The sequence below is a fragment of the Paroedura picta genome, chromosome 11 (assembly GCF_049243985.1).
Source record: "Paroedura picta isolate Pp20150507F chromosome 11, Ppicta_v3.0, whole genome shotgun sequence".
Lineage (NCBI taxonomy): Eukaryota > Metazoa > Chordata > Lepidosauria > Squamata > Gekkonidae > Paroedura > Paroedura picta.
In genome coordinates, this window is record NC_135379.1 from 45564659 (window position 1) to 45582040 (window position 17382).

The 17382-nt window shown below is 46.3% G+C and overlaps 1 protein-coding gene across 3 annotated transcripts in view; it reads left to right on the plus strand.

The window, feature by feature from the left end:
* The first annotated feature begins 1844 nt into the window (after nt 1-1844).
* The window catches only part of PDE1C (phosphodiesterase 1C), a 292459-nt gene continuing 276921 nt past the window's right edge, over nt 1845-17382 (plus strand). For 2 of the 3 annotated variants that reach the window (XR_013225262.1, XM_077302607.1), the window contains exon 1: nt 1848-2309. Coding sequence is in view for 2 of the 3 variants with exons in the window: in XM_077302607.1 (XP_077158722.1) it covers nt 2000-2309 (310 nt within the window). In the remaining variant the exon portion in view is untranslated. Of the gene's footprint in view, nt 2310-17382 lie in introns of all 3 variants that reach the window. The other variant, XM_077302606.1, reaches the window with a different exon arrangement.

Below are 17382 nucleotides of genomic sequence, written 5' to 3' on the forward strand. Positions count from 1 at the left end.
TTGGCTTTGATTGTGTTGAGCAGCGGATCCTTTGGCGACCATGTTTCCTTTTGCTGCTGACCATGCCGAGCATTAATGATTTTTCTAGCGAGTTTGATCGCATGATGTGTCCAAAGTAAGTGAGCTTTAGCCGCAATATCTTCCCTTTGAATGACATAGTTGGTTTGCTCCTCTCTAAAACTATCTTGTTGCTAACTTTGTAATATCTGGTCCACTATGACATCCAGTATGCACAGAATTGCACACTGTGACTTTCTATGCTTCTTATCCCTCCCCCCCCCTTATGTCTCCATTAGTGAGTGGTGTGATTAGGGAAATGTGAGAAATCCTTTGAGTTCACCCAGCTGTGATGAAAGGGGAAAGGTGCTACATATGTGGCTGTGGTTTTCCGTAGTAGCTGCATGTTTAACACAACATAAAAAGAGCTCTGCTGGGTCAGACTTGTGGTCTGAAGTTCAGTGTCCTGCCTCATACAGTGGCTGACCAGTTCTTCTGGAGGGCCAACAATGGGGCATAGGGGCCGAGGCCTTCCCCTGATATTGCTTCCTGTCTCTAGGATACAGAGACTTAGTGCCCCTGAATATGGAGGTTTCCCTCAGTCACCATGACTAGTAATCACTGAGATACTTGTTCTCTGTGAATCTATCTGCTCCTCTTTTAAAGCTGCTTGCTCCTGTGCCTAGGGCAGCAAGTGCCACATTTAAAAACTTTGTGTGTAAAGTAGTATATATTTGGGTCCTAAGTAATGGGAGGGTAGGTGATACAGGTTATATTTCTCTTGGATTGACTGTGAGGATGTTTCCACCTCTGGCTCTCTGAATATAGTTGCCAACCTCCAGGTGGGTCTCAGAGATCTACCACCTTCACAAGTGACCTCCAGTTTCCCCGGAGAAGATAGATGCTTTGGAGCAGGGGTAGTCAAACTGCGGCCCTCCAAATATCTATGGACTACAATTCCCATGAGCCCCTGCCAGCATCAGTACCAGACAGAGCTTCAATCACTGACCAGCCCTGGGATGCATTCGCCCAGTTAGAGAGAGGGAAATGAAAAAACATGGGCAGGTGAGCAACAGGACATCTTAATAGAGGGACCCCAAGATAGGGACCAAGATGGGTGGCATTCAGGTCAACCTATTCTTGCACAAAAGGGAATCCATTTGTTTAAGGTGAAGGGGCCTCCTTTCATGCAAACGGCCAGCTTTGTGTAGTGGTTAGTAGCGCGGATTTCTAATCTGGCAAGCTGGGTTTGAATCTGTGGTCCCCCACATGCAGCCAGCTGGGTGACCTTGGGCTGGCCATGGCACTGAGAAAGCTGTTCTGATCGAGCAGTGATATCAGAGCTCTCTCAGCCTCACCTCCCTCACAGGGTGACTGTTGTGGGGAGAGGAAAGGGAAGGAGACTATAAACCGCTTGGAGACTCCTTCGGATAGAGAGAAGTGTTATATAAGAACCAACTCTTCTTCTTCTTCAGTAATCTCAGGGCTCTTTCACCTTCCCCTCCCTCACAAGGGTGTCTACTGTGGGGAGAGGAAAGGGAAGGCGACTGTAAGCCACTTTGAGACTCCTTCGGGTAGAGAAAAGCGGCATCTAAGAACCAACTCTTCTTCTTCTTCTTCTTTGCCTACACCGGAGAGAGCGATCTGTGTGCACGATTCGCTAGGCGCCGGAGTCCTTATCATTGTACAGCGGCTACCAACCGAGATCCGTCTCTGGCCGAGAACAAGCCAAGTTGGAGCAACTTTCCCAGTGGCGGCGAGGAGCCTCGGGCGGGAGCAGCGGCGAAGGGGCGTCCCGCTGTCTAAGGGACGTCCCAGGGGGCAGCCTCCTTCCTGCCTTGCAGCGAGCGAGCGAGAGAGATGCTCGGCGGCGCCACCGATTTCCCCAAAGCGCTTAGGGAGTTGTTTGCCGCGGCGAGGTCGGGCAGAGCGACGAGGGACGCGGCGCCTCGCCGGGCCCTGGGCTAAGTTCGCGTCCGGAGCCCGACCTTCGCCCGCAGCCATGGGCGCCGTCGCCTCGGCGCTGAGCCGCTCGCGGAACACCGTGGTGCAGCTGCGCTCGGAGCCCGGCGCTCCGCGGCCAAAGGCGGCCAAAACTCGCTTCTTCCGAAGCCGGAACAAAGCGGCCGGCCAGGCGCCTTCCGGCCCTCGACGCCCCCCGCCCGCCCCGGGCGCCTGGGAAGGCAGCGGGCGGCGGCCCGAAGAGGACGGCGGCCACGAGGAGCTGTCCGTGGTGCTGAAGCGCCCGGGAGAAGACCCGGGGAGCGCCGGCCTGGCCTTGGCCGTCGTCCCCCGCCGCAGCCGGAGCGCCTGTGAGTGGGGCGGGGGGGGGGGGCGCCGTCTCTGCCGTCGAGGGTCCCTCTTCTTCCAGGCAGACTCCGAACGCGACCTTGCGCGGGGGAGTTCCGTCTTCAACGCTTCTTTTAAGGTCCGGGAGACTCGCAGGTCTGGTTTGGCTCTCTCAGCACGGTGGGCTTCAGCCCACCGGAGTAGGCTCCTTGGAAATGCTCCACCTGCAGAAGGAGCAAGGTGGCCAGGAAGGTCTTCCGGAGGGGGAGCTAGTTGCAACAAGGGGGGCGCTTTTAAGGGTGAAATTAGGAAGGTTCCCTCCCCCTCCCCCTTCAGGTCTTGTTGGGGGTGGGGTCATGGGGGTGGGGTCCTTTCTGTGAGCATTTTCCTCATTCCCGAACGCTCATGCCAGAATTAAGCTGGTTAGTCTTGAAGGAGGCCTTTGGGCTCCTTTGCTTAATTCTTGCTGCCTTGAGTGACCCCTCTGGATGGACTATGTGGGAAAAGAGATTATGATGTCTAATGGGGTTGAAGGAATAGTTTACCCAGTCGGTGTTAATGTTGGCCAAGTAGATAGTCGGCCAAGTAGACTGTTTGCATATCGTCTTGGAAATTTACTAAATTGTAACTGGTCATGAATAGCGGATATAAACGGAGTAAGAAAAGAGACATCCCATTATGTAGAATGCGTTTGAGACACATGCTGGTGGAAGTGGAGTGAGAGGGTGTGGAGGCTGATCCGGAAGAAGTTCCTGACAGTTAGAGCAGTTCCTCAGTGGAACAGGCTTCCTCAGGAGGTGGTGGGTTCTCCATCTTTGGAAATTTTTAAACAGAGGCTGGATAGCCATCTGAAGGGGAGGCTGATTCTGTGAAGGTTCAATGGGGTGGCAGGTTACAGTAGATAAGTGGGTACAATGATTGCCACCTCCCAACCCCTTGGAATTCTCCCTGTCTTATAAATTATCGTGAATAAATTAGCCAATACCAGTGCCCACCCTTCTGTATTTCTTTTAATTAGGTCTGGGGCAGTTAATTTGGTTTTTAGTTGTGATGTTCTTTGGCAATCACATCTCTGTCATCCATCCTGTGGGGGAAGCCGACTTGAGAGCAAATCAGAAGGTATCAGATGCACTTTCTCCCCATCCCTTCTGTGGGTTATTTTGGGTACATTGGATGAGTTTTTACTTGTTTAACATGGGGATGGATTCAGTCATGAGATTCTGGGTGGTACCTTTCTCTGGCCTTTGTGATGTATGTGTTGGTTCATAATGAAGTGCTGCAAAGAAATCAGGGAAACATACATTGTGTCCAGTGCTTTTTCCAAAGAGGTGGAGGGATGGAGGAGAAAGGAGGGAAAGATGTGCGAGAAAGGAAAAAGAAATACAAGGAAGTCTAGAATTCTTCTAGGGAGAAGCTGTTTCAGTATGTGCTTACACACACACACATCTGTCTAAGAACTGCACAGTATCTATACTGTGTGCGTAAACAATTGACTATCGTAATTAAAAGGGGTTGTTTGCCTTTCAAAGCTAACAGGTGCCGTAAGTATTAAATAAGACTCAAGAAAGCTCTCTGTGTTTTCTCATCTCTTTGCCAGGAGCAATTTAATTGCCAGGAGAAGTTGATACGTTTAATTTATGCCAGCCAAATTAATACGTGTCAAGAGTTCTGTTCCACTTTGATTTCATAAAGCGAAATTCACTTTCACCTGATGAAGAGCCAAAAAAGGCATTGGGGATGTGGTTGTGATCCATAAGATCTTCTTTGCATCCTTGTATTCTCACTTTGACCTTATTGAAGTTCTGGTTGGATTTTGTGTGAGCTTATGTGTGGATGTGTGTTTATTAGATTTTTAGACTGCTCTGCCAGCAAGCTGTCTCTTAATTGGGCTTCATCCCTTTGATCCCCTCTGTCACACCAACTTGGCAAAGGACCACTTCACAAAGACACTTCTTTGCTAATGAAGTGAGAGCGAGAAGGTCCCAGGTCCAACCCCCATCATCTTCAACATCCGACCAACATTCAGTATAAGGCAGCCTCATAACTTCTATGATGTGCCATTTGATCATAAATAATGTTTTTGCTGGCTTTAACAGTGGCCTTTTACCACTGAGAAAGTTGTCTGCAGTTTTCCAAATTGTTTTATGCTTCAAATGAATTGTGTCCTTGTTTTGTTCCGGTTGGCCACTGTGAGCACGCTTCAGGAGAAGCAGGTGAGAAATATTCTCTAGAAATAATTCAACTTGGTTATGATTTTTTAAAAAGAAGGCACCGATTGCTAAATCCCAAAAGCAGAAATCCACGTGTGATTCACCAGCTAGGAGCTCATCAAAGTCCATTTTGCTTATCACAAAGGAAATGTATTAGTAGGCTAAGTTTATTTTAAGCCATCAAGAGAGGTATATCTCTAAATTGGGCTCCTGAGGGTTTATTTATGGGAGAGGACATGCCGTGTGCATGAAATAGACTCATTAGTGCTTAGCAAGGTGAGAACGCGGCAAAACATGCCATGTTGGGGTGGAACCGTTCTGTCACAAACAGGCCTGACATGAGGACAAAGCAGGTTTGTTTTGTTGTCGGGTGCTCACTGGAGCATCTAGCAGTGTTTGGCAAATGGGACACTGCAAATATGGCACTGCATTCAGAGCCCAGCTCTCCTTTGATAATTCCAATGCCAGGCTTTCCAACGGGGTCCATTGGCAGATTTCACAGTCAGTCATCAGCAGTGAGACCCTAAACCGAGTCCAAGATCATTGATTCCAATGGCCTTTGAAAAGTGTAATTCTGTTTTGTATTGCAGTGCCCTTTCCTTGAAGTCAAGGGCTTTGATGGGTGTCACCCTGCTAAGGATTGCCCTGCAGTTAGATAACTCTCAGGTGCTATAGATGCAAGTGTGAACCAGACAGGTAGATGTGACATGAGAACATCCTCTAGGACAGGCTTTCTTAACTTTTAACTGGAACATTGTTCAGGCTTCAAAAAACCCCAGAAGTGGTACAATTGTGCAGAATATGGTTGGGAAACAGAGCTGTGGACACACCCATCTGGGGCCCCTCCCCTCAACACTCCCTTCAGACCCATCATTGGCCATTTTGGGAGAGGGGAGTGGGGAGTTAAACATCCAATAGATGTTTAACCAATTAAAATATATAGAAAAATTAATTAACTCCCACCCATTCAGGAAACCCTTCCATGGCTATCAAGTAACTCCAAGGTTTCATGAAACCCTGGCTGAGAATGCCTGATTGAGAAAGCCTCATGGTAATGCTTTGTGTGTGTGTGTGTGTGTGTGTGTGGGTCCATTGACACTCCTGAGGTCTCTCTCAGAGCATACCTGGGCCACCTTTCAAATCTGGCCCTGCTCATGAATTCGGTTTGCAACGATCTTTCCTCCACTCTCATTTCACGTTCCTCTGTTCTTGGTCCTTCTCCCTATGCCTCTTGGAGTGTTTGCAGGCATACAGTGGGGCAGGGGGAGGAGAGACCTATTCCCACTTATTCTGAGAGGATCAGCTAGACGGTAAATGGGGAATCAACGTTTTTCACTCTTCCCATCACTCCCAGTTGCTATAAAAACTTTTTCTTAAAAAAAAAACCTCATCACACATGGGAGTTTGAAAAAAAAAATCTTTTTAGACTAATCAGATAACAAAGCTAACGAAGGTAAAAGTGTTCTTTTAATTGAGTAGCATGGGATTTAGGAAGGAAGTGCTATTTAGGCAACTGGAAACAGGTTTTGTTTAGTTGCCACTGATGATGATAAAGCTGGCAAAGTCAGGTTATTCCTCCCCCCCCCTCTGAAGTTAGATGCAGTGACCGTTAGCAGGGTAAATAAGTCATAGATAAGCATACACTGTATTTTAGGATACAGGAGATAAAAGTATTTATTTATGGAACAACATACTGTGATAGTGCAGAGGAGAGATAGGAACAGGTGTCTGACTACATGGCTACCTAAGAAGAGAGTCTGAGAAGCTTCTGAGAAGAAGGAGGGTATTGCCCTAAGAGCAGCAATCTAAGGACAGACAAGAAAGCACACTTAATAGGAGAGAAAGGTCCTGAACTCTCTGATCCATCTAACAGCCCTCTTGCTGCTCCCTTCAGGGTCTTCTTCTCTTTGTACACCAGACATTGTCCATTCCAACAGCAGCACCTTGAGTGAAGGTTCTTAGTTGACCCTACAGTTCCAAGAAGATGAGCATATTTTCTCCGGGAAAAAATTCAAAATATGGTGTGGCCCCATCTCATCAGATCTTGGAAGATCAGCAGGGTAGATGTTTAGATAAAAGGCCGCCAAGGAAGACTGTGCAGAGGGAGGTAATGAACAACCCCCTCTCATTCACCTCAAAAGCCCTTTGCTGGGTTGCCCTAGGATGGCTGTGTCCTGATGGCCAGCATATGTGCATCATGGACAAGTATCTGTCCATGGTAAGTCTTGCTTGAGATCTCACCAGTATGGAATCATTCTCCATTATTTGATGACAATGGAGTAGGCTCTTGCCTATGAAAGCTTGTGCCATAATATAGATAAAGGCTGTGGCTCGGTGGTAGAGGGATTCTCACACGAAGATGCTTCATGCTGAACCAGACCCTGAGGTCAGGGGTAGTCAACCTGTGGTCCTCCAGATGCTTGTGGAGTACAATTCCCATGAGCCCCTGCCAGCAAACACTGGCAGGGGCTCATGGGAATTGCAGTCCATGGACATCTGGAGGACCACAGGTTGACTACCCCTGCCTTAGGTGATCAAGGTCAGCACTGTCTCCTTGGACTGAGCTTGGCTTTCCGGGTTCTCAGGTGGAAAAGGTCAAAGATGACCTCATCTGCCATCTGAAGCAGAATTTTGTGTGTGTGTAAAATGCTATCAAGTAGCAGCCAACTTACAGGGACCCCAGCAAGGATTTTCAAGGCAGGTGAGGAGCAGAGGTGGTTTTCCACTGTCTTCCTCTGCAGAGTCTTCCTTCCTGGTACCAACCCTACTTAGCTCCCAAGATCTGGCAAGATTTGTCTGTATAAAGCTGCCTTTCCACCATCCCTAAGCAGAATCACTCCCTTCAAAACCAATGGACTTCCATGGATTTAGAGGGATGTAGCTGTGCTTTGGATGGCACTGCAAACAGAGGGACTTGAAAAGTTGAAAAGCATGGCACATGAGATGGCCTAGATATGCCTGTGGTGTAATTTGTTGCAATTTGTGAGGTAAAAAGTAATAAATCACGCAGAGGTGTGTGTATAGCTTCTATAAAACATGTACTATTTTAAAGATAAAAAACAACAATAACAACAGCCTGTCTTTCTGAAGGAAGCTATGTTAGCTTCTATTCTTATAATGGAAACTGCTCTTCAGTTCTCCCTTTGGCCTCAGTGCCTCACACACCAACTGCCATCTTGACTAGGATGTCTGTTGTGGGGAGAAATGGAAAAGGTATTTGTAAGCTGCTTTGGGTTTGTATAGGCCAATAAAAAAAATCATTTCCTCCTCCTCCTCTTCTAGAACCATTTGATTCTGGATTCAGGTCTGAATTTGAGACAGAAACTGTTTTAGAATCATAGAATCATAGAGTTGGAAGGGGCCATTCAGGCCATCTAGTCCAACCCCCTGCTCAACGCAGGATCAGTTCTAAGCATCCCAAAGCATCCAAGAAAAGTGTCAACCTTTGTTTGAAGACTGCCAGTGAGGGGGAGCTCACCACCTCCTTAGGCAGCCTATTCCACTGCTGAACTACTCTGACTGTGAAAATTTTTTCCTGATATCTAGCCTATATCGTTGTACTTGTAGTTTAAACCCATTACTGCGTGTCCTCTCCTCTGCAGCCAACGGGAACAGCATCCTGCCCTCCTCCAAGTGACAACCTTTCAAATAATTAAAGAGGGCTATCATGTCCCCTCTCAACCTTTTTTCTCCAGGCTGAACATTCCCAAGTCCCTCAACCTATCTTCATAGGGCTTGGTCCCTTGGCCCCAGACCATCCTCGTCACTCTCCTCTGTACCCTTGCAATTTTATCCACGTACTTCTTGAAGTGAGGCCTCCTGAACTGCACACAGTACTCCAGGTGTGGTCTGATCAGTGCCGTATACAATGGGACTATGACATCTTGTGATTTTGATGTGATGCCCCTGTTGATACAGCCCAAAATGGCATTTGCCTTTTTTACCGCTGCATCACACTGCCTGCTCATGTTTAGTTTACAATCCACGAGTACCCCAAGGTCTTGTTCACACACAGTGTTACCTAGAAACGTATCCCCCATCCAGTAGGTATGCTTTTCATTTTCTGACCCAGATGCAGAACTTTACACTTATCTTTATTAAATTGCATCTTGTTCTCATTTGCCCATTTTTCTATTGTGTTCAGATCTCGTTGAACTCTGTCTCTACCTTCCGGAGTATTTGCCAGTCCTCCCAATTTGGTGTCACCTGCAAACTTGATGAGGAGTCCCTCCACCCCCTCATCTAGATCATTAATAAAAAATACCGGACCGAGCCCTGAGGTACCCCGCTACTCACCTCCCTTCAGTCTGATTAAACTGAGTGCGGTTCTCTTGACCACCCTGACTAATGATATTTCCTGGAAGACTACCAGGTGGGGTGTGTCTCTGTTAATTCACCTGGATCTCTCTGTGGTATTCATCACCATTGACCCTAGTATCCTTCTTGAGAGGTAGGTTGAGTTGGGAGTAGAGGATATCATGAGTTGGGAGTTGGGGGGGTCCACTTTTGCTTGACTGGTCCAATGCAGAAGGCCCCATGGTATTTGTGGAGTGGCAGTCAGTGGGCCAAGCCCAGCTGCATGGTGGGGGACCTGCAAGTTCATGCTCTGGGGCATCTCCTTCTCCCCTGTATTTCTTTCCCTATACAATTGCCTCTCTCCTGCCTCCCGGCAACCCCCATGTCCTCCCCATTCAACATACAGCACTTCCATATGATCTTTAAATGAGACAACTGGAGGGACAGACCGGAACCAATGGGATGAAATTAATTCAAAAGAATTCCATTTAAACATCTGGAAAAAGTTCCTGACAGAGCAGTTTCTGAGTGGAACAGGCTTCCTCGGGAGGTGGTGGGTTCTCCATCTTTGGAAGTTTTTAAACAGAGGCTGGATAGCCATCTGACGGAGAGGCTGATTCTGTAAAGATTCAAGGGGGTATCAGGTTACAGTGGATGAGCGATAGGGTTGTGAGTATCCTCCATAGTGCAGGAGGTTGGACTAGATGACTCAGGAGGTCCCTTCCAACTCTATGATTTTATGATTGTAACTGTGTACGTGAAGCAATGAAAAAAAATAGCACATGACTCACTTGGCTTTATTTAACTTGCTTTGGAAACTATCTGAAGAAAGACTTTGTGTGATGTATTGCACAAGTAGAAAAGGATAATGGGGATTCCATTCACTCAACTCAAGCGGAGAACAAGGGATCCGCTTGCCCAAGGAAATCTTCCAGGGGATGGAAATGACTATTCTTAGACAAATTATTTAATGGTGACGAGAATGTTGATGGTCATACTTCAGAGTGAAAGCTAACCTGGGGAAATCAGGGGGTGAAAATAAAACCTCCTCTCCTGCCAAAATAATTTAGTCATGATTTGGATGACTTTTTTGAACTCATGGGTGCACTTTTTCAGTATTGCAAAACAGATGTGCTACTCATGTTCCTCAAAGCAAGATTCCTCCTCTTGGCCGATGAATGCTCAGCTCTTTCTGTCTCATGCAGGCTTTATGCAGCATGGTTGGTTAGCTACACAACATGCCCCTTCCTCGGCTTTAATAGCACCGCGCAGGAGTCAAATGGAGCTTATGAGTGCACAGATGGGTATGAAAACACACCAGTAGTGGGCCACATTTCACACTGTAGGAACTTAATGTCAAGGCACGGTCTCTCAGGCAACAAAGCCAGGCAACAGAGTCAAAACCTAGTCAAGAAGAAAATCGCCAAGGGGGAGATTAATGTTCTTTTAGAAACCAGAGATTTCCCAAAAATGATGGAAGTAAAAACATGACCGAAAAGGCGAGGGGTGTCTATTTTGTGTTGCAGCTCTTTAAAAATAATGTCGAGTTTTAAATTAGGTTTTTTAAAAAAAATAGATTTGAAAAAGAATAGATTTTGAAAAAGAATAGATTTTGGCTTGATCTAAGACAATCAGGCTCTGTGTTGTATATCAATGATGTATCACAATAGCCCAAACTGTGTTCAGAGAAGGGACATTATACATGTTTTGTAGGGTTTAGCTGATAAGAGCCTCTTGTGGTGCAGGGTGGCAAGGCAGCAGACATGCAGTCTGAAAGCTCTGCCCATGAGGCTGGGAGTTCGATCCCAGCAGGTTGACTTAACCTTTCATCCTTCTGAGGTCGGTAAAATGAGTTTGCTGGGGGTAAACGGTAATGACTGGGGAAGGCACGGACAAACCATCCTGTATTGAGTCTGCCATGAAAACGCTAGAGGGCGTCACCCTAAGGGCCAGACATGACTCGGTGCTTGCACAGGGGATGCCTTTACTTTTTTAGGGTTTAGCTGAACTAATTTTTGAGATCCTGACAGGGGTAAAAGGGAGGTGGCTTGGGGAACCAAGGAGAGAAATAGGAGAGGGGATGGCAGAAGGTTCTGTGTAAGTGTGGGCAGTGCAGGACAACATGATCCGAAGCCGTGAGACATCTGTGAGACAGGGTTTTATGTGGGTATTAGCTGCATTTTGATAACTTTTAATGCATTTCTTTATTCCCCACTTTTCTCCGCAGGGAGCACCTGGAAGTGATTTGTAACTTCCTTTTCCCTGCCTCCATTTTGTACTTGCATCAACCCTGTGAGGCACTGGCAAAGTTTAAATTTGCAAAGAGGGTCACAGCACCAGACTGCGTGGGCTGAGAAAGAATCAAATAGCTTTATTAAGAGAAACAAATGGCATATAGAAGAGAAACAAATGGAATATAGAAAGAGGAGAGAGAGACTCATAACTAACTGCCTGAACTGTTCTGTTGTTCCTTCTTGCTGAGATTTATTTATTATTTATTTGTTTACTTATTGTATTTATATACCGCCCTCCCCTGAGGTTCAGGGCTGTTCTGTGAAGGCAACCAGGGAAGAAGTGTGCTTAAAGGAGCAGGAAGTCTCCATATGAGCCAATCAGGATGCTGGAGGAGATTATTTTAAAAACACCAGGAAGTTCCTATTGCAACTATACTAAATACACATCTCCAGTGATGCTCCCTGTAGGATATTCTTCATATCCTTTTGGCCCATGCACACTACAGTTCTTGCATATCCCAGCTTCGCGGCTTCTGATTGGGCCCTCCGAGTTTTTATCCCGGACAGAGCCCGCCCTTTCTCCTCCCACTTAGGGCTTACTCTTTTATTTATTCCGCTCCACAGGAGCGGTTAAAGATGGGGAGGAACCTTTGGAAATAAGACTCCCATAGTGCATAATATTTGAAGGCTACTTTATTTAGGCTGTCTTCACAGTCAAGAATGCTAGACAAGTGGGACGGTTTGTAGTGAATACAATAAGCGAAAGAAAAAACCTTTGGCATCAGATTCTCCAGGTGTTAGTGCCAAAAAATAGGTGCATTTAGGTCTATTCAGGTGCATGCAGCAGTTCTGTCAAGGAAACACCTTAACACCTTGGTGCTCGTTGCCGGTTGTGGTTTCAAGGTGGGTGTCCTGAGTTTCTCCATTCCCCCAGAGACATATAGTGTGCATGAGAAAAGGTGGTAGGATTTCTGGAAAGTGTTTTTTGCTTGTTGTGCAAGTTGCCTGGTTTAACCTTTTCCAACATGGCGGCCACGGCTATGTCTGAGCCAACAGAAGTCTCGCCAAAGTGCTGGAGGCGGCATGGGTGAAGGGTGGTTATCATGTTCCAGCTCCTCAAATCTGGGCAGTCTTCTCACGCGCATATTATGCAAATGTTAATTTTACAAATGTGTTGCTGAGTGTTTGGTATTCACCTCATGCCTGTTGCTGGACTGTAAATGGTTAGTCACCACTATTAACACTTGTGACGCCCAGTTGACTGCCAAGGATATAATTACTCAATGCACCCAACTGGGTTTTTTAGAAATTGTAAGAAATGACTCAAGATTCTTGCTCCCAGCTACAATTATGTGTTCATTCTAACCCATTTGGCCTCAAAGAGAACCCGATGGTTATTATTAAGGGTAACTGCTAAGAGAGAGAGAGGAGAGGGGGTAGACAGCTCAACTGCAGCTGTTTGGAAAATGTCAACATAGTTTCAGGGACGCCCTTTTCCTGCTCCTACGATCCCAGCCGTCCTTATTCACAGATATTTGTATGAGCCATATAAATCTACTCTGTTTTACCAGATCTAGTTCTCTGTTCCAGTTTGTGCTGTCTATGGAAGACTTTTTCAGTGGCTGTTGAGAACACCTCTGGGTTAAAATCCCAGGGGTTAACTTCGTCATTTGGTCTTTGCCAGCATTCATAACCCTGGTTTTCTACAACCAGGATTCCTATCGTCTCCAAATAAATAACAAAATTACACAACACCATCTTATGAAAAGGTATTAGTTTGAACCAGCAGCACATTCAAGGCTCACTTCTCCAATAAATCCCAAACAAAATATAAACAATTGCCTTGAAAACCTTAGCCTCACAAAAGGGTTGTGAGGGAAGAGGTGACAGGCTCAGGAGACAGCCAGGAGATGCATTTTCCTTAAAACATTTCAGGTGAGGCCTTCCCATCAAAATTGGCTGCATCAGGGGCTTTCTCTTCTTTAGGAGCAGCTCCTGCATGATGGAGGGCCTTCTCTGAGACATTGCAGGAGACTCTTGATGGCAGATTCGTGTCCATTGATCCTTTGCTGTAGGGTTTAACCCAGTTGCGCTGTGTGGAGAACAGAAGGGCATTGTTGCCGTATAATGGCACATATAGTGTTAGAAGATGAGCCAGTGAATGATCCTAAGATGGTGTTGTGGACGTTTTTAGGTCTGGTGATTGTGTTGTCTGGGTGTGTGTGGCAGCTAAGAGGGCATCTGGGTCCACTGCAAGATCTGGTCCCAGTGTCCACGTTCAGATTAGATGTTGTATTATTGTGGGTAGGGTTGCCAACTCTGGGTTGAGAACCACCTGGAGACTTTGGGGGTGGAGTCAGGAGTGGGTGGGATTTGGGGCAGGGAGAGACTTCAGTAGAGCATAATGTTATGAAGTCCAGCCTCCAAAACCTCCAAAGCTGTATATCTTGCCTATATATACGAGGGTTATTGAACCCGTAAACTCAAAGCAGACACAGACGTAAATGGTAAAACAATAAACACAAGCTTTATTGAAGAAAATAACGAAAAGACACACAAATGGCTAACACACCTACAAGCAGTCATATAGAGAAGGGGGAGCAAGAGTGCAAGGCTTGGTATAATTACCTGTCCGAGGAATGGTGGGTCAGAGGAAGCATGCACTTTCAATGAGCTTTTGCAGCTGGATTTTCCTGTGCCTTTTAAACCGCATTGGAAGTCCTTGAGCCACCGCCTGCAATGGAGCAAAAGGGTGTTCGCGCTTGCGTGTGGGTGGAGTTGGACATGCTCACTCTGCATTTGCTGCCCCTTCTTCCTAGACAGTCATGTGACACCCGCGTCTTTGCCCTTACGGGTACAGAAGAAGAAAAAAACCTCCTGGGCAACTTTTCCTCTCTAGGAATAGCTCTTCCTTGCAAGTGAGCACCCTAGGCAGCACTTTCCTCTCCCAGCTGTATGGCCCTTTCTGGGCTGTGCCCCCTGGAGCTGCTGACATCTGGGCAGCACAAGGATGACAGTGACTGCAGAGGCTCATCTAGTGAGCATCAGTGTCACAGAAGTGTTTCCTTTTGCCCTTGTGATTCCACTAGCCCTGTTGGCAGACTCTTGGGCACGGAGGGCAGGGGGGAGAAGGGTGGCTGAGCCTGCAGGAGAGGAGGAGCTCAATGCAGGGCTTTTTGGTGCTCCTCAGAATTGTTGCAATTTGCCAGGTCTGCATTGGGCATGGTTCAGCGGCATATATGGAGAATGTCCTCCAGGGGGCATAAAAGCAGAATGTAGTTAGCATATTTAGATCTGGAAATGTCTGATATTTTTCAAATACTCGCATTCCACGTTCTGATTGGCTCATGGGAGACTTCCTGCTCCTTTGAGCATACTTCCTCCCTGCTTGCCTCCAGAACGAACAGACAGAATGACTGTAAACAAGAGCTAGACAGAAAATTAGGACTCTTCTCTCTCGCCTTTCTAAACAAAGTTCTTTCTCTTTGTAAGAAGCCTGGTGCTTCGCTTCTCTCTCGCAAATTTAAACTCTGCCAACAAAAATGTGGCACCCTCTGTGATCACCTCGGTTTGCCCCAAGCTTGGGCCAGCCCCATGACTTTCACTCACTGCGTCCTGTCCCGATTTGCTTCCTAATGAGCTAAGGGTGGCTTTAAGACTACTGACCTTGATGTCTGAAATCCACATATCAGCCACACCTCACAGGGCAAACTGTGGACAATGATACTGCTCTACATTGTGTTTTTTTATGCAGAGTGTGGTGATGTCCATGCAGTGCTCTGCCCACAGAAAGTGTTAGAAAAATGCTAGAGGTTATTAAGTGGAAAAGAGAAACGAGATGGAGATTGATCTCCAAGTCTGTGCATGAAGGCTTATTAAAGGCATCCCATCCCACACCCCAGTTTCAGAGATGTGATGCATGGGAACCCGGGGAAAAGAACGGAAACGTACATGAGGTTAAAAGGTAAACTGGGAATAATTTACCAGGCCAAGGACTGGAAAACAAAGTGTCCCTGGAGCATTGGGACATGACAGCATCTATTCTTGAGAAGAAAATGATCATCCCTCTCAATGGGAGGTCAATTTTGAAAAGACTATATGAAGCTGTAGATGCTATTCTTATGTAAGAATTAAAGTGTTATTATTAAATATATGCACTAAAGAGGTAAAAAGCTAACCTGATCTCATTAGGTCTTGGAAGCTAAGCAGGGTCAGCCCTGGTTAGACCTTGGATGGAAGACCACCAAGGAAGTTCAGGACAGGCAAATCACAACTGAACATCTTTTGCCTTGAAAACCATAAAAGATCATAAGTCTGTGACTTATTGCTAAATGTGTAGGACTTCAATAGTCCTGTTAAAAGACATTTCTCCTTAATTAACCCCCCAACCCAAATAAAAAATCAAGAAGCTTTGACTCCAGATTCTTACGTTACACATTCACCAAAGGCATTAGCAGAAAGATGTCATATTACCCTGAACAGTTTTTTGCCATGTTGTTAATTCTGACATCCATTGAGAGGCTTGGATTGCTTTACTCAAAGTGAACCATATAATTCAAGCAACTATAATAATTCATATTGAAGGGAGACATTTTAATTACAGGAAAGCAAAGTATTTCAATTGATAATGAGTTGAAGTCAAATCGAAATCTATCTTCAACATAAAGGCTGCAAAATCTATGCGCAGTTCATGAACAACAGTATTTTCTTAGCTCTTAATCATATGATTTAAGAATAATTCTGCAGCAAACCAACCGATCTTGGTGTCACCACCCTCCCTCCTTCACCGGTTGCTTGCAATACAATACTGAACTGAGTTTCTTTAGGCAGCAACTTGCTTGTTTGGCCTCGCATGGCAACTGAGCGGCATCTGTATGGTACAGGCTGCTGGACTAGATGGGTCTCTGGTTTGATCCAGCCAGACTAATTTTGTAGCTTGCTTTCATCTTAAGTACTTGACCTTAGGGAAAGGATTTGAATTAGTATCTGTCAGGAATCAAGCAGGAGTCAGCGGGTAAAGTTTGTGATAAAGGAACTTCCAAGATCGTAGGCAGAGCAAAGATCCAAAAGAAAGTCTTTATTGAACAGAATAATACAAAAGCTGAAGTGTGCCAAGACTCGTTGATCAAACATCTTGGCAGAGCCAAAGACACAATAGACATTAGGATGTACTTATAGGGGGGACCAAGCATGGGAGGGGGCATGAGGGATCAGGATGGCGGGAAAGGTACATTTGCAGAAAGTTACAAAGTTCCCAGCAGAGCCAGATGGCCCAGCTTTGATCTAAACTGATACTTCTCTTGAGTCTCCAGTGAGGCTAGCAAGGTCACTAGAAAGTCAGAGAGATAAGAAGGCCACGCCGAGAGCAGCTTTGGCATGCAGAGGCAGCCAGGAACCAACACAGGGATTTATGGCTTTATGGCACCTGGCCTGGAGGAGACTGGGAGAATGCAGCAGGAGGAGGGGGCATGAACTGGCATTCATGACAGTATCCTGACCCTGACATTCTGCTTCTTTCCTTCTTCTCCCTTTAGCTCACCAAAACCAGATTTTGAGCCCGCAGCATGCAAATTATACTGAGTGATAAAGTGCACTTATCCTTTGAAGCCCGCTCTGATTGAACTAATTTTTAAACCTAATTGAAGTGCTTCCGTAGAAGGAGATGGGGAAATGAGAGAAGCAATCCATGCTCCCCTCCCCCCCCGATATCTGGGCATAACGTGTTTTATTGCCTCCTTTGATACCTGTAACCACAGCAACAAATGGCGAGGGAACAGACTGTGTCAAGGGCTTCTCATCTTACTAATCAGATTTTACTTCCAGATGCCCCGTAGATCGCCGAGTGAATTAAATATGTAACGAAAAAACATCAGAGTCTTGCTGAAAGGGATCGTCTCCTCTGTCCAAATGAGAGGCCTCTGATCTTCCCCAGAGATCATTGGCCTTTGACTCTTGAAAGTTGATATCCCAAAGAATTTTGCTGGTGTCATAGGTGCTGGGGGACTCAAATCGAGGTCTTCTCCTGCAGGCCGACCCAACCACCCTCTGAAGCTATTAACCCAGAGTCTTCTCCCATCTAAAACCTGGGCTTGTGAGGGTCTAAATTGGGTTGAGATGTGGTGCAAAAGGAAGGATTAAGCCTCGTACATATGAGGCTGCCTTAAGGCAGACCAGGGTAGTCAAATTGCGGCCCTCCAGATATCCATGGACTACAATTCCCATGAGCCCCTGCCAGTGAACGCTGGCAGAGGCTTATGGGAATTGTAGTCCATGGACATCTGGAGGGCCGTAGTTTGACTACCCTATGCTTTTCTTGTAATATTCAGACTGGCAGCAGCTCTACAGGGTCACAAGTC